Genomic DNA, 25,366 nt, shown 5'->3' with positions numbered 1-25,366 from the left:
CTCAGAGAACGCCAAATATTTCTTGTGTTTTACTCCATGACTTTCCGTCAATTACTACGAACTGTGCCACTTGTGAGGGACTGTATGAAAAGCCTGTAGGAAATCTAGAAATATGGAACCAATTTGAGATCCTCGGTCAATAGCACTCATCACTTAATAGTCTGCCTGAGCCTGAATATCCGAGGCACAGTAGCTATCCGGTTCAGTGAGCAGTGCCTGATCAAGATCTGAAGCCTAGACGTACACTTTGTTGTGATACTGAAGAAAAACGTCAGCAGAATTTACAAAATTCGCGTTCTGTTCCGGTGCGTTACCATAGGGCCTGCAGAAATTTATCCGGGAAGGGGAAATCACTTCTGAAAGTATATGAAGATTCTGTAACGAATAAAAATACTACACATTCCTGGGGATGGTCGGGGGCGTGCCATGTGCCCCTTATTGTCTTCATTTGTGGACGCCTATGTGCGTTAAGATCCAACTGCGACCAGAACACGGACTGCAGTGTCAGTAAAAATGAGGCCGGTGCCGTTTACGTAGCTTCCTTCAAGCACTTAGCCCGAATATCTGGATGGTTTATTCGTTCTTAGTTCGTATCGGGATCTGACTCATCTTAATTTCTACTTGTCGGGTCATATGAAAAGTTACGTGTGCGGAACACCAGGCGAGAAATTGCTACCAGTAATTCGCGACATCCATCGAATATTGCATGATATGTTCAGACGGATACGACGGCTGCACAGAAGTTGGATGACGCTACTTTGAACAACTGCTTTGTATGTAGCGCATATTACAGAAAATTAAAAGTGTTAGAAAAACGTGACTACTTGGATTTTTATCATCATTAGCCGGTCAAATGTAAATTAAAGATTTTTTCCGCATTTTCGCTAATAACTTTCTGTCCAGGGATTGGGAAATGATTTCCTCATCTCAAATTACACGTTAGTCCTCCTCCGTATTTGCAGTATATTCGTACCACCATACAGTCTGACGGGTATCTCATTAGTTCCACTGCCCTTTCCAGTACTAAGCGACTTCCTTTTTTTTTTTTTTTGTAATCTCGCGCTCATTTATTTTTGTACATATCGTTTTCACATGCGTGTTACCGTAACAATGCTGCTATTTTCTTATGATATTCTGTAGTAGTATTTCACATTGGAGCCTACTTTTTCTTTCATTGGTCGTGTCGGTACCACTATGATAAAGAAGAATCTGGTCAGAGGACTGATTAATTTTGCAACTGTTTGCTTCATAGGGAGCCAGTCCGTTTAAATGAGGGGAGGAGAGGATCTCCACTTTGTGCGCTGTCAGTGGGAAAATTAATTACATAAAATTTCTGGTCTTAATCCTGACCGCATATGACAGCTGAAGACGTCCCTACTTGCAACGGTTTCTAAACTGATTAATTGACAAACTGAGAAGGTTGACATAAATTACAAGACACAAAAAAGTAGTCATTAAAATATTTATGTATAAAAACCATGCGCTTTCACAATGCCGATAACAGCATTCACGAAAGATGGTTGGAGCTAAAACTTCACTGCAGAAAACCAGAAGTAAAATACTGACATTTAAAGGGAAATAAGAATTTGCTAGTAAATTATTAAACAAGTAGTGATTACAGAGTACCGGACAACGTGTCTTTACTCTAGAAGCCAAACTTAACCTCTACACTGCAGATACTGTAGAAGGAACGTTTTCGAGATAAACCAGAGAGATCATTGCATCCTTGAAAGTTCGGTTCAAGCGACAAAGTGGGAGGGTGGGGGCAGGGTGGTTGCGATGTCTTTTTACTATGTGGTGATGTTGAAGATGGATTGCGGCGTCCTGCAGGCTGTTACAACCCTCCAACCGAAACAGTTGTTTGCGCCTTGTTAAAATGGCGGAGCTTTACCGGGGGCATCATTGCGCATCACTGTCCAAATTATAAGGAGCCAGATTTGATAACCATTGGCATCTTCCCAACGTGCAACCGCAAATGTCCGCACAAGGGGAATGGGGCAGAACAGGCTACGTGACGTAGTTTTATGACCTCAGAGTGACCGGTACTTAGTAAGCTACCGACGCCAAAAATTAGATGTGCCAACTGCTGAAAAAGGTAGTGGCCATGCTCTACCTGCTGGACATAGAACGCTCATAATTCATTCGTTCTTCGTTCCTCAAAGGTTTCCCATCCTGCCTAGAAGCCAACGGACGCAATCGAGGACATTTCCTGTATCAAAGTGCACCTCTGAAGGAGGAAGAACTCCTCAAATTTCTATCGGATTGTCACCATTTTGCAGAAACTGCTAAGTCTTCTCAAGGTCATCATGCCATACATCAGAATCCGGGATACTGCTCTACAGTATGTAACGAATCTTGCTAGCGTTGTCTCTGTTGTTGGGGAAGTATGCGTGTGAAGTTAGGAGTCAGTGAGGCTCCAGCTCTCGGCTGATACACATCCACAGAGCGGCAAGTTAAGTGTTTATCTTTTCCTGTCTTGTCCTCGTAGTATATTAAATTTCGTTCGAGTTTCAATTGAAGAGGCGTAAAGCTCGCATTTTGTTAGTGTGAATTCAGGAAGTCTGTAGCGCAGTTTTCATTTCTTCTGAGTAACCAGATACATGGCTCATTAACGCAATAGCGTCCATTGGTAGCACATCAGGAGGTTAGCAAGTTTCATATCAAGGATTGTGTCTGCTTTTACAGTTTACTTTTTCAGTTAGTCTTGCTAGGATGGGTAGAATGTGTGCATACTGTGTGCGGACGCAGGAGGAGCTGGCCACAGTTCGCGAGCAGCTGAATGCCCTTCTGGCTGTAATCAGTCACCTTCAGGCTGCTGCCTAGGGTTGTAGGTGTGGCAGAGAATCTGGTGCGTCGCATGGGACACCTCAGGTATCGCTTGTTTCGCCCATGGGTTCCGCTTCGGACACATCTCCTAGTCTACCCGACGCTGTGAAACCGTCCTCACTGCAGAGTAAGTGGCAGGTGGTAACGCGTTCGCGTTGCTCGAAGCGAAGGATCAATGTGGAGACTGGCCGTCTGGCATTGCCCATTCACCCAGTGAGTGGACAGGTGTCCGCTCCTTCAGAAGGGTGCGAGCATGCAAACTGGGATGGGGTAGGGAGGTGGGGAGGTTTGCTAATTATCGGTAGCTACAACGTCAAGTCCGCTATGGAGCCGTTAGGCAGATAGTGTTCAGGACTGAGAAGACAGCTAGCTTGCACTCGGTATGCTTGCCAGGAACCTCGAGATGTGGAGGCGGTCTTGCCTGCTGCTATCGAGCGTGCTGGGTGCAGTCGTCTTAAGTTGTGGCTCTTGTGAACACCAACGACGCTTGTCGCATGGGCTGGAGGCCGTCCACAGTTCATACGAGCGGCTGGTGGAAGTGGTGAAGGTTACTGGCCTCAAGCATGGGGTACAGGAAGAGCTCGCAATTTGCACCGTTGCTGCCACAGTTGATCAGGGTCCTTTGGTTTATAGACGAGTTGAGGGTCTTAATCAAAGGATTTGTGGTCTTGGTTGCAGATTCTAGACCAGCTTTATCGGTTCAGGGTTTGATAGGTCATGGTGCGCTACAAGAAGGAAGCAGCTACTCGGTTAGAAGGGTACTTGTGTTTTTTTTAGGCTAGGCAGTACTCTGAGGCACTCAGATGAACGCTCGCCAGTCAATACTCAGCAAGGGAAGTCACAACGCATTCAGAGTAGTGACACTTCGACTGTCAAAATTGTCGAAGTATTCGTAACATATCTCCCGAATTCACTGTCCCGCAGGAATGTTGTCACTCTCAAATTATTCTGGGGACCGAGAGCTGGTTGAAACCCAAATGGAAAATTCTGAGACACTTAGCGAGTCATGGAATGTATATTGGAAAGACAGGTTAGAGGCTATATGAGGGGGAGCGTTCATTGCAGTTGAAAAAAAATACTGTCTCTTTTGAGGTAGAAGTCGAGTGTGACAGTGAAGTTATCTGGTCGCTTATAACAGGTCTAGCTGAAACCAAGCTAAGTGTTGAATGTTTCTGCCGGCCAACCGATTCTGCTGTGGCAGGTCTAGAGTTATTCAAAGAATGTCTATGGTTAGTAGCGCGTAAATACCCAGATCATGCATTACTAGTTGGAAGCGACTTTAACCTGCCGTTTATAGACTGGGATGTCTATGGATTCATTGCACGGGTACAGACAGATCGTCATGCGAAATGCTTTTGAATACGTTTTCTGAAAATTGTCTTGAGCATCTAGTTCGACAGCCCGCACGCAATGGAAATAAACTTCGTAGCTACAAATAGAGTGGACCATATAGACAACGTCAATATAAAAATGGGGATTACCGATCATGATGTCATTATAGCAACTACGGTTATGAAAGTTAATAAATCTGTACAGAAGGCTAGGAGAGCGTTTCTACTAGAAAGAGCAGATAAGGAGTTGTTAGCATCTCACGTAGGCAGTGAACTGAGATCACTTGGTTCCAGTAAGATGCACGTAGAAATATTATGGACAAAGATTAAGCACATTGCAGATCGTGGTCTGGAGAATTATATGCGTAGTAAGTGGATGAAGGACGGAAAGGACCCACCATGGTTTAATAACGACAAGCAAAGGTTAGTAGAGATTCGTGCGTCTTTGAAAAAATCAATGCGCGAAGCATACAACTGCAACCACCGTCACACGTTAGTAAAAGATCTGGTAGGGAAGCCAAGAAAATTTTGGTCCTATGTAAAACCGCTAAGTGGGTCTAAGGCTTCCATCCAGGCACTTCTTGACCAGTCGGGTATGGCAGTTGCAGAAAGGAAAATTAAAGCGGAAGTTTTAAATTTAATGTTTAAGAATGCGTTCATGCACGAGAATCATACATAGACACACCGTCATTTGACCATCGAACAGACGCGTGTATGGACGACATAGCAATAAGCATCCCTGGCGTAGAGAAACAACTGCCGGCCGTTGTGGCCGAGCGGTTCTAGGCGCTTCAGTCCGGAACCACGCGGCTGCTACGGTCGCAGGTTCGAATCCTGTCTCGGGCATGGATGTGTGTAATGTTCTTAGGTTAGTTAGGTTTAAGTAGTTCTAAGTCTAGGGGACTAATGACCTCAGACATTAAGTCCCATAGTGCTTAAAGCCATTTGAACCATTTGAAGAGAAACAACAGAAGGAGTTGAAAACAAATAAGTCACCAGTTCCGGATGGAATACCAATTCGGCTTTTCCAAAAATATTCTACGGCATGGCCCCTTACTTAGCTTGCATTTATGGCGAATCTCTTGCCCAGCTCAAAGTCCCAAGCGACAGGAAAAAAAGCGCAGGTGAATCCTGTGCATAAGGAGGTCAGATGAACGGACCCGTAAAATTACAGACCAACGTCTCTAACATCTGTTTACGGCAGAATCCTTGAATATATTCTCAATTCGTATGTAATAAATTTTCTTCAGGCTAAGAATTTTATGTCCACGAATCAGCATAGTTTTAGAAAGCACCACTTGTGAGAATCTCAGCTTGCCTTACTCTCACCTGATGTATTGCGAACTATGGATGAAGGGCAACAGACGGATTCCATATTTCCGGAAAGCGTTTGATACGGTGCCCAATTGCAAGCTGTTAATGAAGATAAGAGCATACAGAATAGGTTCACAGATGTGTGAGTGGCTCGAAGACTTGTTAAGTTATAGGATCCAGTACGTTGTCTTCGACGGTGAGTATTCATCAGCGACAAGAGTATCGTCAGGAGAGCTCCAGGGATGTGTGATAGCACTGCTATTATTCTCTTTATACAGAGTGGGACAAATAAAGGTGGCCCAGATAACAGTTCCATGGTACAAAGAAACACATCAGAGGAGAGGAAATACAGTATTAACCTGACTATAGACGACGTAGAAAATGACCACGATTATCTCTTAGCAGTTTTGGGGCCTGGTCAGTAAACTGCTGAAGGGGTGTCGAAGGTGGACTGTTGGAATTTCTGCAGTCTCATCCGAAATGTTCTGTTGCAGTTCTTGAAGACTGTGAGGCTTGTTGCGATACACCTTAGACTTGAGGGATCCCCACACAGAGTAATCGCACACTGACAGATCAGGTGGCCTTGGTGGCCAGCTACGGCTGCAACCTGACTGATCCCTGCTAAAAACTCTATGAGGCCTGAAAATTGTATAAATGTCGTCCAAGATCCGGCCGGCAGCATGGGCAGTTACTCCATTCTATTGGAAGTAACTGTAGGTCTTTTCCTCCTCCGTTAATGCTGCCACAAATAGTTTCAAAATGTTGTCAACGTAACGCGCCGAAGCGCTGATGAAAGAAGATGAGACCAATAATGCGGCTTGCAGACACTGCACACCAAACCCTAACCTTCTGATCACATAGTGGTGTTTCGTGGAAGTTTTGCGGATTCTCCGCTGCACAGAACCTGTGATTCTGTGAGATGACATAACCACTTAGGTGAAACGAGGTTTCATCAGACATAAAGAACAGATCCATGTCCAAGCCATTCATTGTTATCTCAGTGAACAGTCACTAACAAAACTGGAGGCGCCGAGCAGCATCTGCTGGACTTAACGCATGAACACCAGACACTCAGTAGGCGTGCGCGTGCAGGTCCAGGTGGAGTATTCGACTGATCTGCCGGTCTCTTGCGATAAGCGTCGGGTTGATTTGGTAGGACACTGAAGCATGTTCTGATGAACGGCAGCCATAACACTTTTGTATGTCTCATTTTTAATATTCTGTATCTACATCTACATTGATTCTCCGCAAGCCAGCTTATGGCTACTAATCATTATCTTTCCTTCTCGCAAATAGAACGAGGGAAAAACAACTGTCTATATGTCTCCGCACGAGCCCTAATTTATCGTATCTTATCTTCGTAGTCCCTACGCGATATATTTTGGACGCAACAGAATAGTTCTGTAGTCAATGCGTTACTTTTGTGCTTTATATCATGTTAGATGGGTAGATCACATAACTAATGAGGAAGTATTGAATAGGATTGGGGAGAAGAGAAGTTTGTGGCACAACTTGACTAGAAGCAGGACATATGCTGAGGCATCAAGGGCTCACCAGTTTAGTATTGGAGGGCAGCGTGGAGGGTAAAAATCGTAGAGGGAGACCAAGAGATGAATAAACTAAGCAGATTCAGAAGGATGTAGGTTGCGGTAGGTACTGGGAGATGAAGAAGCTTGCACAGGATAGAGTAGCATGGAGGGCTGCATCAAACCAGTCTCAGGACTGAAGACCACAACAACAACAACAACAACAACATGTTACATTGGATACCCATCTCGCTGCCGCATTCCTGTCCTGCGCATTCTTCTCCACAGCGGACAGTGTACACAATTCTTAAGTAGTTGCACTGGTACTTACCTGTTCCTGAGCCATCGAGACGAGACGGCAAATTCTCTGGAAGAGCAGAGAGCGTGGAAGAAGGCGGTGCGGTAGCCGTCGTCCTCGGGGTCTGGCGCGGAAAGCGCCACTGAGAAGATGCCATCGGCGAGCTGGTAGCTGAATCCCGCGATGTCGAAATCGCCGTACAGCGGGTCCATGCGGAAGAAGTTGTGGCGCAGGCGGCGCGAGCTGCGGTCGGACAGGCTGAAGACGACCAGCGCCGAGGAGCCCAGGTCCGGCAGGTAGGCGAACGCCTCGCCGCAGTGGCCGGCCTCAACATCCACCGCGATACTGGCGAAGAACGACGTCGCGTCGAAGTCGTCTCTCCGCAGGTAGTACCTGTGGGCACAGGCAGCTGTTTTCAAATAGGCCGTCCTCAGTCGACATAGAAAAACTGTTGGCCTTGTTACATAGGAATTGGACATAAGTACGGAAAAACCATGAGAAATAGCCGACCATTCACATCCCGACTGGTCGGTCGAACACGCCCCCCCTCCCTCACCACCGACCACTACCCACGGCTGAGCGGGACGCCGACCGTCTGACTTTCTGTGGACTGACGGAGTTTGGGATAGCAGGCAGTGATCAGGGCAAGCGGGTAGCGATCTGCCCGCAAACTGACGCACGCAGACTGAAACCTCCCCTTAGAAAAATTTATGAATGACTGAGCTGGTAAACCCCTTACGTTATTTGATTTTCAAACAGCTGAGCAAAACTGAACGTACTCAGACATTTCTCCGTTTACTTATTCTGATCATCACTAAACTGACACACAATATTTTTAGCGCAACGCAATCTGACTTTCAATAATCCCTACAAAAGAATTTCCGTGACTGACAATAACCTATGCCTTTCATGAATCACTTGCCTCACAAAAATCTTCTTTACTCGAACTATTGCAGTACAGCGAGCGCCAATACTGCCAGCTAAATAAAGGATACTAACTACTGAAGGCACTAACTACTGATAGGCATAGTTAGGAAACGAAAGATTTTGACAGAGAACAAACAATGTATTTACCTCAATAATGTTCAAAAGTCATCATATATACAGCAGTTCATGAAATCCAGTATTACAAATTTACTCTTTCTGATGGACACACGTCCAGATCGTCCGCTCTCAAAATTCCGCCATCTCTCTCCCCACATCCACCACTGCTGGCGGCTCACCTCCAACTGCGCAACGCTACGCTCTGTTCACATCCAACTGCCCAACACCACAATAGCGAATATTCCAACAATGCCAACCAGCCACAGATTGCACACAGCACAGCCAGTGATTTTCATACAGAGCGCTACGTGACGTTACTAATATAAAAACCTAAACAGCCTACTTACAAGACCACGGACTCAACCACCGTAAAATCTCCCGTAGAAAGGCGAACGTGTCGGAGCGGTCCTATTCGACAGTATTCGGCCTGTGTATGTGGACGTAGTGCATACTTGAACATGAATGCAGGTGCTAGCCGAGCCTCTAAGTTGTGCCTTTGTATTTGACATTGAACGACACCTGTGCAATGTCCTCCACACTTCGCAAGTGTCAGTCGTGTTCAGAACAGTTTTCTGTGTAGTTGTGAGTCCATTGTTTTGGAAAACACGGGAAAATTGTTGGTGCCGATATGGTGGATGCTTCTATAACCAAAGTAGGTGAGGTGGTTGGGGTTTCGAAGAGGCACCGTACCGAAGATTTGTACCGCACACAGAGAAAGTGGAAAAACATCATCCTCTAAGTCACAAAGAGGACGAAAATATGTGCTGAGTGATCGTGACGGTCACTGAAGAAGATTATGACGAAAAATAAGAAAACGACAACCGCAAAAGTCACTGCAGAAGAAGGGGAGCTCCATAACCTATGACCTGCAGGGCGAGCTGCAGTTCCAAAGCAACGCATCAGTGATGTAAATGATCGTAACGGTAAAACGTGGTGCCGAAGCCATAAAACCTGGACTGAGAGAACAATGAAAGAAAGTGATATGGTCGGTTGATACTTGCAGCACAGTGGTTTCAGCTGTTGGTCCAGACTGCATCCCAAGAGTGGACTACGGCAGTGGTTCGGTGATGATTTTGGCAGCCACGTCGTGGCGTTCCACGGGTCCCATGGTTACTCTGCAGCGTGGCACTACTGCCAGGGATTATGTGATAATTTTGCCTGATTAGGTCCATTCAATGCTACAATGTTTGCTACCATTGGTGAGTCTGTGTTCCAAGATGACGGGGTGCTTGTTCACATGGTTCGCATTGTGCGGGACTCGTTTTGTGAACACGTGGATGTATTTTCGCATCTCCACTGTGCACCACAGTCACCACGTCTACTTTGGAGAGAAGGCTGCATCATAGCTATCTATTTCCGTCATCGACGCCTGAACTTGTCACTACTTTTCAGGAGAAATGATGTAATGTTCCCTTGAAAACCATACAGGGCCTTTATTTATCCATCCCGAAGCGGCTGAAAGCTGTTTTGAATGCCAATGGTTTTCCTACGCCATACTGGGGATAGTAATGTATCCACTTTCCAATATCCTCGTCGTAGAAAGCAGCTGCCTGTGCTTTTGGCCAGTTATCTTCACTGGTCTGCAGCTCGTTGTCTGTGGAAAAATTTTGTCTTCATAGCCAGCGGTTCTTGTGAGCAGAGATGAGACTGAGGGGGAGCCAATTACGGACTGTATTGTGGGAGAACAAACTCTTCTCATCGGGAACGCTGCGGTAACATCTTGATTGCCCTGCCGCGTGCGGCCGAGAATTGGCATGAAGAAGGAACTGCTCGACAATTGCGTTATGTGGGTTGCATGGCACAGGCGAAATCTCTAACCAGGCCCTCATACTTGGTGGGAGACGCTATTCCCTACACTTCTTTACGTGCTCAGTGTTCACTCAAAACTGAAAAGAGCGACCCGACACGATCGACGGGAATGCTAGAGACAGTGCCCAGCACATCTGTGCAAAGCTTTACCTGATTTTCCCAGTGGTTTCCATTTCGTGACCGATCGGAACTTACTTTCTGGACAACTCTGGTATATTGTATGTAAATCCATGTGGTGTTTGTAACATATAGCGTGTTTATCAGTGGCTGTCTAATGTTGTCCGTCCGCAGCTCGTGGTCGTGCGGTAGCGTTCTCGCTTCCCGCACCCGGGTTCCCGCGTTCGATTCCCGGCGGGGTCAGGGATTTTCTCTGCCTCGTGATGACTGGGTGTTGTGTGATGTCCTTCGGTTAGTTAGGTTTAAATAGTTCTAAGTTCTAGGGGACTGATGACCATAGATGTTAAGTCACATAGTGCTCAGAGCCATTTTAATGTTGTCCCCTCAAAGGAATTTTCAAGGCTACAAATGATTAAAACGACCCTACAACTAGAGACCTCTATAAAACCAAGTATTATGTTGTGATTTGACCTCAGTATAGCAGATCAAACCAATAGTTCCTGTCGGGATGCTACTAGAACGAATCACAACTTGGATATCGTAAATGACTTATTCTCAAAAAACATATAGAGTGCACAATGTCCGATTCTTCCTTAAATGTAATTTCGAGATTGGCAGAACACACGTTTGCTTTAGACCGCGTCCCAATTTATTAGACAGAAACAGAGTTGGCTAATATTGATTAGCGGTGACAAACAGAAGACTTACACTCTGACTGCCACTTTCAGAAAAAATTCAGTAGGCACGCAAATGGAACTCAGCACATTTACTGAGAGTGTTTCCCTATCCACCGAAACGAAGTCTGCATCTCACCTACTGAAGCACAGACAGCAGTTGACTGCACCGACGGCGTGCTGGTCGGAGCGTTGGCCACTGTGCAGATGACGTATGTAGCTACGTGTAATTCTCTGCCTACACAGTGGACGCAGGATGTTGTTTACAAACTACCAGCGTTGAAATTACCTCAGTACAAGACAGAACGCAAGTCAAGATTTCTGTTTGCTCACGAGCCAGAAACAGAAATTCGACTCAAGTATTGTCCTATAAAGAAGGACTTCATTGTTTGTGATATTCCACAGAGAAGTAAAGAATCGTCAATCGAATAAACTGAATAATTCCGTTCACAGGAAAACGACTTCACGTGCTCCTTGTGGCGAAAATCAACAGTTACCAAAATCGAACTGCAAGATTCTGCTCTGTGGGTCTGGCCTGCGAAGTCTCTATGTCGATCCCTGGAGGGAAGTATCTTCGACCAATCTCCGCATGAAAGCGTGTCCACGCCATATTCCCGCTCGATCCCGGCCATGCGGCGTCTACTTTAGCGCTCAGGCAACGAATTACAGCAGCTTTTACGAAAACATTACCTCCAACTACATGGGTCACGAATTTGCCAGCTAAAGTTCATACTCCTTTCAGGAGATTTTCTGGAAGTTTCCGTTTCCCATCCTACGTCCTTAGCACTTCGCCACTCAGATACGCGTCTCTGTTTTTCAGTGGGAAGTGTGCCCTTGGAAGTCAGCTTGTGACCATCGTTTGTGACGCCACGCATTCCTTTGCTCTAAAAAGGGTCTCTTTTTGCCTTGTTTCGCCCCCATCGCTATTCTGAATTATTTTTTTTTAGCCCACTAGAGTGCAAACTTCTGCCATCGCTGACCGCATTATGGCGGTTCTGCGGCCTGTAGTCAGCCGCCTCCTCGGTCTGTTCTCTCTCGGAACAGTAAACGTCCGCCCCTGCAGAACACAGCTCTCCACCTGACCTCTCTTCAGCTGATAGCGGCTTTTGAGGAACGTGTTGTCCACATCGCCGTTTCTGTCAGCATTTAGTACTATGGAAATAATAAGCAGCTGGTGCTAGCCAGTGTCAGTCAATGATATGATTAATAATCCGATTGTGCATCGTAAACAATGATCCAATATAAATACACTACTGGCCATTAAAATTGCTACACCACGAAGATGACGTTCTACCGACGCCAAATTTAACCGACAGCAAGAAGATGCTGTGATATGCAAATGATTAGCTTTTCAGAGCGTTCACACAAGGTTGGCGCCGGTGGCGACACCTAAAAAGTTTCCAACCGATTTCTGATACACAAACAGCAGTTGACCGGCGTTGCCTGGTGAAACGTTGTTGTGATGCCTCGTGTAAGGAGGACAAATGCGTACCATCACGTTTCCGACTTCGATAGAGGTCCTATTGTAGCCTATCGCCATTGCGGTTTATCGTGTCGCGCCATTGCTGCTCGCGTTGGTCGAGATCCAATGACTGTTAGCAGAATATGGAATCGGTGTTTTCAGGAGGGTAATACGGAACGCCGTGCTGGATCCCAACGGCCTCGTATCACTAGCAGTCGAGATGACAGGCATCTTATCTGCATGGCTGTAACGGATCGTGCAGCCACGTCTCGATCCCTGAGTCAACAGATAAGGACGTTCGCAAGAGAACAACCATCTGCACGAACAGTTCGACGACGTTTGCAGCAGCATGGACTATCAGCTCGGAGACCATGGCTGCGGTTACCCATGACGCTGCATCTCAGACAGGAGCGCCTGCGATGGTGTACTCAACGACGAACCTGGGTGCACGAGTGGCAAAACGTCATTTTTTCTGATGAATCCAGGTTCTTTTTACAGTATCATGATGGTCGCATCCGTGTTTGGCGACATCGCCGTGAACGCACATTGGAAGCGTGTATTCGTCATCGCCATACTGACGTATCACCCGGCGTGATGGTATGGGGTGCCATTGGTTACACGTCTCGGTCACCTCTTGTTCGCATTGACGGCACTTTGAGCAGTGGACGTTACATTTCAGATGTGTTACGACCCGTGGCTCTACCCCTCGTTCGATCCCTGTGAAAACCTACATTTCAGCAGGATAATGCACGACCGCATGCTGCAGGTCCTGTACGGGCCTTTCTGGATACGGAAAATGTTCGACTGCTGCCCTGGCCAGCACATTCTCCAGATCTCTCACCAATTGAAAACGTCTGGTCAATGGTGGCCGAGCAACTGGCTCGTCACAATACGCCAGGCACTGCTCTTGATGAACTGTGGTATCGTGTTGAAGCTGCATGGGCAGCTGTTATTGTACACGCCATTCAAGCTCTGTTTGACTCAATGCCCAGGCGTATCAAGGCCGTTATTACGGCGAGAGGTGGTTGTTCTGGGTACTGATTTCTCAGGATCTATACACCCAAATTTCTTGAAAATGTAAACACATTTCAGTTCTAGTATAATATATTTGTCCAATGAATACCCGTTTATCATCTGCATTTCTTCTTGGTGTAGCAATTTTAATGGCCAGTAGTGTATAAATTGAAAAGAGTTGACATAATATTATATGAATGGTGTAAAATGTTACCGCCTTACAATTTTTAAAGAATTGGCTGAAGATGTGAGGGAGATGTTGTACCGTTGACTCCCCATTTCTAACCCATATGGGACGAGGGAAATGAAAGGTATTGCGATATTCCGATTCGAACCACCGGCGGATCGAAGCTTAATCGAAAACACGCATTTATACTAAACATATTTATACCGTAAAACATCAGGAAATGAAGACAACAGAAGAGATTCTAGCCAATGAGCTGTCTGCATTAGATAATTACTTCAAAATCTGGAGACTCCAACCCAGTGTGAGTAAAACAGAAGTGTGTTGCTTCCATCTAAATAACCGGTTGGCGAACGTAAAACTGGAAGTAAGTTTCAGAGGCAGAATTCTTCGTCATATTGGAACCCAAAATATCTTGGTGTCATCCTGGATCGTACACTTTGCTTCAAACAACACCTTCTTAACTTAGCTCAAAAGCTGAGGACTCGAAGCAACATCCTCCATAAGCTACGCGGAACTACCTGGGGATCTTCAGCAACCACCCTGAGATCTTCAGCTCTGGGCGTGGTGTACTCAAGTGCTGAGTATTGTGCACCTGTTTGGATGAACAGTCATCATACAACGCTTGTTGATACCCAGCTAAATACGATAATGCGCATATCATCTGGCGCAATCAGATCTACTCCAGTTTATTGGCTTCCACTGCTAACCAGTATAATGCCTCCTGATCTACGCAGATGTACTGCCCTTATGAGAGAATTCCGTAAGATCTCCATGAATTCTAACCTATCCGTGCATAGGGACCTGCCACTTTTAAATCGCAAGAGACTGAAATCACGCCATCCAACTCTGTGCGATGCTGCTGACATGGTTGCTAAGAATTTCAAATCTCTTGAAGAATGGAAAGGTCGGTGGGAAGGAGTGACAGATGCGCACGTGCATAATATCTTCTCAGGTGCTAAACTTGCAAGTGGATTCGACCTACCACGCAAGACCTGGACTACTATCAACAGGATCCGTACCAGCCATGGGCGATGCAGGGATGCTCTCTTTAAGTGGAAGTAGCTGCCTGATCCAGCTTGTGACTGTGGGGCTCCATACCAGACTGAAATTTCCTGGCAGATTAAAACTGTGTGCTGGACCCAGACTCGAACTCGGGACCTTTGCCTTTCGCGGGCAAGTGCTCTACCAACTGAGCTACCCAAGCACGACTCACGCCTCGTCCTCACAGCTTTACTTCTGCCAGTACCTCTTCTCCTACCTTCGCAGGAGAGCTTCTGTAAAGTTTGGAAGGTAGGAGACGAGATACTGGCAGAAGTAAAGCAGTGAGTACCGGGCGTGAGTCGTGCTTCGGTAGCTCAGATGGTAGAGCACTTGCCAGCGAAAGGTAAAAGTCCCGAGTTCGAGTCTCGGTCCAACACACAGTTTTAATCTGCCAGGAAGTTTCATATCAACGCACACTCCGCTGCAGAGTGAATATTTCATTCTGGATCCAAACCAGACTGTTCACCACATTGTCAGTGAATGCAGGATTCGAGCCTATCACGGCGCCAAAGAGGACTTCCTGCTAGCAACTCCAGTTGCAGTGCGCTGGATTGAAGGACTGGATATTCAGTTGTAAAGACAAACTTAAGTTTCTTGTGTGTCAATATGTACATATATATAAGTAATTTAATTTCATGATATGTCTGTATTAGCCATTAGCTAAATAATAATAAATAGTATGCTGTAAATCACGACGAGAAGATATACCAGATACCAGCACGTTTCTGAGCGTGCTCGTACTACGTCGGGAACGTGGTTTTGCGTCTTCACGCTGAGCAATACGTTCCGCGCGACGGCCGCAGACAGGGTACCTGAGGAGGAGGGTGTCGGTGCGCAGGTCGTAGACGAGTAGCTGCGGCCGGGTGAGGCGGACGAGCGCGTCCTGCCCCAGGTCGGCGGTGCCGGCGTCCATCACCCACAGCCGGTCGCACGCGTCCGCCCTGACGCGGTAGGCGGACGTGATGCGCGCTGACTCGCCCTCGGCGCGCTCGCCACCCTCCAGCCGCTGCGTCTCCCAGTCCGGGTACGGCGACAGCGGCGGCGACCGTGGCGACGCAGGCGCCCTCTCCTCCCCTGCAAAGTGGCCAGCACTCACTCTCTCATCACGGATAAACCTCTGAACACAAGGTTGTTACGAGGGTCACTCCAACAGAAAAGCACACAATTATTTTTTTAAATCCATCTTTTATATATGTTGAGAGCGTATGGGTGCTATTCTGTCATTCTGCGCAACGGATTAATCTGTGATGTACCCTTTACCCTGCGGCTCCTGAAAGATGCAATTTCCACCCCCACACTACTACAGAAGTCAGACAGACGCTCCTAACGTTCTAAAAAGAAATGCCTGAAAAACTTTAAGCAATAAATATCTTCTGAAGTCCTCCACTGTAAGGAAATGACACAAAAAAATTCACAAAATGTCTTACGTAACTAGTGGGATACTTGGGTACTGGAGTAGTGCTAGTCAGTGTAAGAAAAACATGAAACTAACGAAAAATATTATTTATTTTGCGAAAATTCTGAGAAATCACAATGGCACTTTTAGTTATGAACTGAACAAGTTATTTCCAGGTTCTTTTCGGAATGTGAAGTTACTTTTAAGGATAAGATTCGCTAACGAAATTTCTATACATAGTTCAAGACTGTTATTGACTTGGCAGAATGGCTGAGAGCTGCTCCTACTCAACTTGAATAATCATCCGTTAGAATGTTGCTAGGTACGGTCGAGGCTGTCGCGTGTGAAATGCAGTGAAGTGTACTGTTGTTGAGGAAATATGGGGCTCACAAGAGCTGTAGCATACAATACCGTAAGCTGCGATGACTGCTGTCTGCGCCGCTCGCTGCTGACAAATAAGATAACTCTCGTTCTATCTGGATTGACCTTCGCCAATCAAACTCTCCCTATGCCTTGTTGAAGTCGAGGACTCCTAATCGCCACTAGTCTAACTATTGGCGTGGTACACCGGTCAGATAACCAGTCCACCGTGATGCCACTCAAAAATTCGCTCACAGGCGTTTAACCATAACTCTGTCCGTTCACACCACACAATAAGTGTGGTGGCCAACACAGTGAACAACGCTTAATCGCAAGGACTCAATAATTCGCTCTCGACAGAGGTGCTTTCCCAGTGAAGTACTGAGGAGAGACTTGTTCCTCGCTCTTTGAGTACACGTACGAGCGCGCACGCTCTCGTTACGTGTTCTAGCTCCAAGAGCGACAACGGAACGGCCCCTCTCCACGCCAGACGTGAAGTGGTATATCTTTCAGTCTCTTCCATTACTCCTTCAGCTCAAGGCGTCAGGAATATCGTCTGCCAATCAGCATTGCTCTTCTAAAACGGGAGAATGACGTTTCGTTTAAAGCGACCAATCCAGAAATCTGTAGCTTTGGCGTTTGCTGTCTCCCTGTGAAAATCCCTGAAACTGTGGTTTATATTTCTAAAGAAATCATAGGCTGGGCGCTCCCACACAATGTAGCGCAATTTGCTTTTAAGCCGAACACGGGGTGTTCTTACTTTCACTTGGGCAAACGCTGTCTGCTCTATGGGTGGTCACCGGACAACATAGATGGCCTGAGTCGTCCTCTGATGGGACCAGCCCCCCGGCGTGTGGTTTGCGTCTCCCGAACTAAAAACCCCTGCGACCGTCGTGTCTTGAATGTGTGTGTACACCAGCTTTGAGTATTTCAATCTCGGAGCGCATTTGCGATTAACTAATTATTTGCATATCGTTTACATGAATTCATTGACTTTATCTTATCGAGTTTGGGTTCGAATGAAGCGTCTTGATGTACGGAATATGATTGTGAGGGCGGAATATGTAAGCAATGAATGTCAGGATACCACGACGTCTTACAATGTTTGAAAGGTTTACAGCATGTAGATACATCCTTTAGGAACAATATTTTCATTTCTCAACATAATTTCCATCCATCTCAACTGCCTTATGCCATCTTGGAACCAGCGCCTGTATACCCGACCGGTAAAATTCTGGACCAACCTGTTGTAGCCACTGTTTGGCAGTGTGCACAAGGGAGTCATCATCTTCAAATCTTGTTCCACGAAGAGTCTTTCAGTTTCCCAAAGAGGTGATACGTCAGATGGAGCCAGGTCAGGACTGTAAGGCGGGTGTTTAGTGTTGTCCATATGAGTTTTATGATCGCTTCCATGGCTTTTTGACTGACATGTGGCCGTGAATTGTCGTGCAACAGCAAAACATCCTGCTTTTGCCGATGTGGTCGAACACAGTCGAGCTTGACGTTTCTTCAGTGTCATCACATATGCATCAAAATTTATGGTGGTTCCACATGGCATGATGTCCACAAGCAAGAGTCCTTCGGAATCGAAAAACACTGTAGCCATAACTTTTGCAGCAGAAGGTGTGGTTTTGAATTTTTTTTTCCTTGGGTGAATTTGCATGATGCCACTCCATTGATTGCCTCTTCGTCTCTAGTGAAAAATGATGGAACCATGTTTCATCACCTGTCACAATTCTTCCAAGAAATTCCTCTCCCCCATTCTCGTACTGTTCCGAAAGTTCACTGCATACAGTTTTTCTTGTTTCTTTTTGAGCCACTGTCAACATCCTGGGAACCCACCTGGCACAAACTTTTTTTAACGCCAACATTTTCAGTATTCTGCAAACACTTCCTTCCCCTATCCCAACGTAGCGCGACAATTCGTTCACTGTGACGCGTCTGTTAGCAGTCACCAATTCCTTAACTCTCTGCACATTGTCTGGAGTGTGTGCAGTACGAGGCCTGCCGCTGCGAGGACAATCCTCAATATTGCCGTGCCAGTTTTCATCACGTGACCTGGTTGCCCACCGACTAACTGTACTGCAATCGACAGCAGCATCTCCATACACCTCCTTCAACCTCTTGTGGATGTTTCCCACTGTCTCGTTTTCACAGCACACGAATTGTATGACAGCACGTTGCTTCTGATGAACGTCAAGTGTAGCACCCCTCTTGAAAACATGATGTGACGGCGCCACTCACGGGAACAGGTTGAACTAAGTTTGAAAACAAGCGAGAAGGATCTATCTATCTATCTACACACTGTAAAACTTTCGCACATGCAGAATGAAAACTGTATTTTTACAAAATAGTGTGCATTCTATTGCAGTGACCCTCGTAGTACTACTGCATATTTTCTACATGGACAACTGCAAAACTCAAACAATATTAGAGGGTGAAACATCTAGGCAGATTTAAACTGTTTGCCGGACTGAGACTCGAACTTTGGACCGTTCCCTTTCTCGGCCTTACCGACTGAGCTATCCAAGCACAGCCTTACTACCACCACTAACTCATCTCCTACACTCTAAACTTCACAGAAGTTCACTGTAAAATAGCAAACAATCCCAGACTGTGGGCAAGCCATATCTCCACAATATCATTTCTTCCAGAAGTGCTAGTCCCGCCAGGCAAGCGGAAGAGCTTCTCTGAAGTGAGGAAGCTTGAAGATGAGGTACTGGCGAAAGTAACGCTGAGAGGTCGGGTACTGCATGGATAGTTCGGTAGGCAGAGCACTTGCCCACGAAAGTCAAAGACTCAGGTTCAACTCCCGATCCGGGATGCAGCTTTGATTCTACCAGGTGCAGTATATCGATTCAGCCAAAACACGATGTATTATAACTTTACTGACTCTACAAATACGACAAAGATAATGGCGCCGGCCGCTGTGATCGAGTGGTTCTAGGCGCTTCAGTCCGAAACCACGCTGCTGCTACAGTCGCGGGTTCTAACCCTGCCTCGGGCATGGATGTGTGTAATGTCCGTAGGTTGGTTAAGTTTCAGTAGTTCTAAGTCTAGCGGACTGATGACCTCAGATGTTATGTCCCATAGTGATTAGAGCCATCTGAAGCATTTTGATAATGTCTTTCACAGAAAAGAATCCAGTTTGATTCCAAATAATAATTATAAATGATAAAATTTTACAAAAAGTTTCCCACTTCAATTGTCCAGGGTGTGATATAAGTTTTAACTATGAAAAAAGACATTCAGGAGACGGTTGATAAATACCAAGCTATGTCTGGAACACTTAGAAGAACTTAGGGGAAGGTAACAAGACAGCAAACACGAATGAAATTTCATGAAGTTATAGTTGTACCTACTCCTGTGCATGGTTCCAAATCACGGCAGTAACAAAAAAGAAAAATCACGAGCCGTGGAATAACTCCTAATATTGCGTCGGACCTCCTTTTTCTCGACGTAGTGCAGCATCTCGATGTGGCAGGGTCTCAAAAAGTCATTGGATGCCCCCTGCAGAAATATTTACACATACTATAGTCGTCCATAATTGCGAAAGTGTTACCGGTGCAGGATTTTGAGCACGAACTAACCTCTCGATTATCTCTCACAGATGATTGATGGGATTTTTGTCGGGCCATCTGGATGGTCATAGCATTTCCTCAGATTGCCCAGAATGATCTTCAAACCAGTTCCGAACAATTGTGGTCCGGTTACTTGGCACACTGTCATCTATGGTTCAAATGGCTCTGAGCACTATGCGACTTAACTTCTGAGGTCATCAGTGGCCTAGAACTTAGAGCTAATTAAACCTAACTAACCTAAGGACATCACACACATCCATGCCCGAGGCAGGATTCGAACCTGCGACCATAGCTGTCGCTGGGTTCCAGACTGTAGCGCCTAGAACCGCACCGCCACTCCGGCCGGCTGTCATCTATCAGAAATTCCATAGCTGTTTGGGTCATGAAGTCCATCAATGGCTGCAAATGGCCAATGACCAGTTCAATTGGAGCAGAAGACCCAGACCATTCCACGTAAAACAGTTCCTTCTTGACAACTTGGGTCCATGGCTTGGTGGGGTCTGCACCACACTCCAACCCTACCATCAGTTCTTACCAAATTAAGTCGGGACTCATGTGACCAGGCCACCGTTTTCCAGTCGTGTAGGATCTAACCGATATCGTTATGTGCCCAAGAGAGGCGTTGCAGGCGATGTCGTGCTGCTAGAAAAGGCACTTGCGTCGCTTGTCTGCTACCACAGCCCATTAACGCCAAATTTCGTCGCACTGTCCTCACGGATGCATTATTTGTACGTCCCACATTGATTTCTGGGATTACGTCCCACAGTGTCGCTTTCCTCTTAGCACTGAAAACTCTACGCAAATGCCGCTGCTCTCAGTCGTTAAGGGAAAGCCGTCGATCACTGCGTTGTCCGGGGTGAGAGGTAATGCCTGAAATTTCGTATTCTCGGCACACAGTATACACTGTGGATCTCGGAATATTGAATTTCCGAAATGGAATGTCCCATGCGTCTTGCTCCAACTACCATTCCGCATTCAAAGTCTATTAATTCAGGCAGCCACAATCACATAGGAAACCTTTCTACATGAATCACTCGAGTCCGTCAATGTAATGTCCTCTTTACACTTTGGTTGCGCGATACTATCGCCATCTGGATATCTGCATATCGCTATTCCAAGACTATTTCACCTCAATGCAGAATGAAATAGAACGATGATGTGCATAGAATGATAGAAAATGGAACACAGAAAAAGATAGTGAATTATCGGCCGACTGGAAAGAGAGAACTGGGTAGACCTCGATAACATATAGATGGATGGATGACGGAGAGCGGAACAGGTGACTACAGCACCTAATCCTTGGAAGGAGATGACGACGAGGTTACAAATTAGTGCATATCCCACTGCAGAGTGAAAAATTCATTCTGAATACTACGAGGTGTTTATAAAGAGGTATCATATACCCATGCTGGAGGTGCTATTGTTCAAAACCGGAAGAGAAGATCCTATAATGATATGTTCAGAACACAATACCTGTTTTGATACGGGCCAGTTTGTTCTTTTATTCCATTATGTCAGCTGCATAGAAGTAGAAGCTATAGACAGTGCTGCCTGAGGTTACCACACATCCTGACAGATCCTTCCGCCCTTCTTTGCAGAGAATCACCCATTGTTCTAAGAACACCTGGATCGATTGAACTTTGTCGTATGTAGTGGTTAAGCGCTCCTGTAACTGCTGCACATTGTCTATGCGTTGCGCATACACCAATGTCTTTAAATGTACCCATAGCTAGAAAACCAACGGATTCAAGTCCGGTATAAGGGAAACCCATATAAACGCCAGTCGTCGTCGTTCTGCGTGGGTATCGCTGTACAATAGCGCTGGTAATTCATCGCACAGAAATCATGGAACAGACATTAAGCCGTGTGGTGAAGTGTGTGGCCCTCTGCTTCTGCCAGCGACAATTCCTGCCCGTGCGTCGCTACTGAACCGATCCAATTGCCTGACCTCCATGATTAGTCGAGGACTTGTATCTGCTCACACTTGCATACTAGAGTGTCATAATATGCTACGCATATACCGATTACTATACACTAATCTTTACAAGTAAAACGGCCCATATCTCAACAGGTATTGGTTTCCGGATAAACACAATGTGATCAAAAATATCCGGACACCCCCAGAAACATACGTTTTTCATATTAGGTGTATTGTGCTGCCACCTATTGCCCGGTACTCCATATCAGTGACCTCAGTAGTCATTAAACATGGCGAGAGAGCAGAACGGGCCGCTCCGCGGAACTCACGGACTTCGAATGTGGTCGGGTTTTTGGGTGTCACTTGTGTTATACGTCTGTACCCGAGATTTCCTCACTCCTAAACATCCATAGGTCCACTGTTTCCAATGTGGTAGTGAAGTGGAAACCTGAAGGGACACGTACAGCACAAACGCGTACATTCAGACCTCGTCTGTTGACTGACAGAGACAGGCGACAGTTGAAAAGGATCGTAATGTGTAATAGACAAACATCTATCCAGACCATCACACAGAAATTCCAAAGTGCATCAGGATCCACTGCAAGTACTATGACAGTTAGGCGGGAGGTGAGAAAACTTGGATTTCATAGTCGATCGGCTGCTCATAAGCCATACATCACGCCGTTAAATGCCAAACGACGCCTCGCTTAGTGTAAGGAGCGTAAACGTTGGACTATTGAACGGTAGAAAAACGTTGTGTGGAGTGCGAAAACACGGTGCACAATGTGGCGATCCGATGGCAAGGTGTGGGTATGGCGAATGCCCGGTGAACGTCATCTGCCAGTGTGTGTAGTGCCAACAGTAAAATTCGGAGGCGGTGGTGTTATGGTGTGGTCGTGTTTTTCATGGCGGGGGCTTGCACCTCTTGTTGTTTTGCGTGGCACTATCATAGCACAGGCCTACATTGATGTTTAAAGCAACTTCTTGCTTCCCGCTGTTGAAGATCAATTCGGGGATGGCAACTGCATTTTTCAACACAATCGAGCACCTGTTCCTAGTGCACGGTAGTTGGCGGAGTGGCTGCAAGACAATAACATTCCTGTAATGGACTGGCCTGCACGGAGTCCTGACCTGAATCCTAAAGAACGGCTCTGGGATGTTTTGGAACGCTAACTTCGTGACAGGCCTCACCGACCAACATCAGTATAGCACTCCATGAAGAATGGGCTGCCATTTCCCAAGAAAGCATCCAGCACCTGATTGAACGTATGCCTAGGAGAGTGGAAGCTGTCATCAATGGTAAGAGTGGGCCAACACCATATTGAATTCCAGCATTACCGATGGAGAGCGCCACGAACTTGCAAGTCATTTTCAGTCAGTCTTCTAGTTTTGACCCACACTGTCTCCTGTAGGATATGTGAGACTTTTTTTAAAGCCCTGTACGAGATGGGTACGGTATGGTAAGCCGTTGTGGGGAAGAGCAAGTTATGAAAGCTGATAATTAAAAATAAAAAACGAATACCAAGAATAATGAAGTGGGTTGTCTAAAAGAAAACGTGCAGGATTTTTTAAAGAATTGTGATTATTTCAGTATACAATGTGTGGCTTATATTCGGTGAATTGTTCAAGATATGGGAATGAGGTTTATATCAAACGATAATAGGCAGAGGGGGTAAGTAGTACTCTTGTATCAATCGATATTTTGAAGCAAGTACCCTTTTGTTAAAAAAAAACGCAGCGAATCACGTTTTTAATGAACGCTATTGAAAAGAAGATATAACCCTCTTTAATTTTGAAGATTACAATTTTGGCAAAAGTACCCGAGAAATGAGTGAAAACTGAAGGGGAGTGCGACCAGAGTCGGCTATTGTATTTTAAACATTGTACAATAGCGGTCTCATGCCAGTTTCCATCATACTATCAAATCTTTCGATCGTTTCCTTTTCTCACAAAAGCTATTCACTTAAAAATGTGTTCATTGACACATTTGAAATACTTTTCTAAGCTCCACATACACTATATATTAGTATATACTGTAGTTTCATTTCAAGGAGTGTAGCTGACCGTCTTGTGTAAAATATGCTAAGACGAAACATACTTTATCTCTGTAGCGTTGGCCTATCTTGTTGGACGACGAAGCAAGGCATGAGAGCTCCACTTGATGATATTTCAACCCCAATAGCAGATTTTGGTCGCCTTGTATTTCATCTTAACCACATTTCGCTGAGCAATTTAGAGAAATCACGGAAAACCGAAATCTAGATGCTGGATGTGGAATCGAACCTCCGTCCTCCCATGTGCGAATCCCGTGTGCCACCTCACTCGGTAAGACGCAGATGTCACTGAGGCGATACTGTATGTGATATGCTACGTCACGCGCGTGACGCAATGGTTGTCCGTGCGACACTCGGGTTGCCACGGGAACGATACCAAGCAACAAGACACAGCAGTTGGCGATAGCTTCGTGTGCGGCGCATTGCTACCAGTCTCTTCTTGAACAGTTTCCGTGTATTTGACGTATCTATTCGAGCTATGGCTCTCCTTACAGCGTTAAAGCAATTTTATATGCTAGCTACATTTGGTATGCAACATTGTATGGTCCAAATTGCATCAGATGTAAACTGGAGGGTGACTACATTTCTTATTGCAAGGTTTTCAAAATATGTGCTGTGTTTTACTTAATTTAGAATTATCAACAAATATGAGCTGTAGGAAAAGAGAACCAGTTCATTATCGAACTCTGTTATCAGAATTCAGATGCCAAAGAATCTAACTTTTTTTCGAATAATTCCCTCAGAATGGAAATATTGCATCTCGGAGAACAAATGTGAATCCCAAAACAGTAGTTCCTTAAGTTTTTACGCGAGAAGTAAACTTTTACATAGAAAATAACTACAGAGACGGTTGTACCGTTGCTTCATCCACATAAAACTATTTTGAACCACATCATATGACTTGAAGTTTCTATCCTCCTGTATCATACGATGCAGTTGCGCGGAGAAACTTACACTCCGTTTCGCTCTGGGCCATACGCAGAGAACTGTACTGATGTTACATCGCTGTCGTCCCAGTGTGAACCAGTTACGGTAACTACGATGTAAATGCTTGGAAAAATACCAATAATTTTCATAAACATTATACAGCTGTTACTAAGAAATGTGAACTATAAGTAGCATCAAAATTGTGGGAAAATAGGCGTGTTTCTTGCTGAACATCTTGATTTATATTAATCACATTAGTTCTGGCGCTGAGCTTTTTGTATTACAATTTTTTGCGAAGATCAGTTAAATACATTTTTATGAACAGGCCCCACACTTGGAATCTGTGCACTGAAGAACTGACTTACTTAGACGCTTGAAACCGTAGGTGCACAAAAACAACATATCTATCTTAAAAGCTGACTACAATCATGTCGTTTCAACCACAAGTTTTTATTCTAGAAATATTTACATCTGATAATCCAAACTA

The 25,366-nt window shown here is 45.5% G+C and overlaps 1 protein-coding gene across 1 annotated transcript in view; it reads right to left on the bottom strand.

Annotated features, from left to right (window-relative positions):
* Window positions 1-25,366, bottom strand: part of LOC124544795 (L-dopachrome tautomerase yellow-f2-like) — a 119,210-nt gene that overhangs the window by 18,968 nt on the left and 74,876 nt on the right. Inside the window, exons 3-4 of the mRNA XM_047123477.1 lie at window positions 15,456-15,717; window positions 7,329-7,688 (exon numbers count right to left, since the gene is read on the bottom strand). Coding sequence (XP_046979433.1) covers window positions 7,329-7,688; window positions 15,456-15,717 — 622 coding nt within the window. The remainder of the gene's footprint in view (window positions 1-7,328; window positions 7,689-15,455; window positions 15,718-25,366) is intronic.

This window comes from Schistocerca americana, chromosome 8 (assembly GCF_021461395.2).
Source record: "Schistocerca americana isolate TAMUIC-IGC-003095 chromosome 8, iqSchAmer2.1, whole genome shotgun sequence".
Classification (NCBI taxonomy): domain Eukaryota; kingdom Metazoa; phylum Arthropoda; class Insecta; order Orthoptera; family Acrididae; genus Schistocerca; species Schistocerca americana.
The sequence above is the reverse complement of the archived record's forward strand: the minus strand, read 5'-3'. Positions and strand labels throughout refer to the sequence as shown.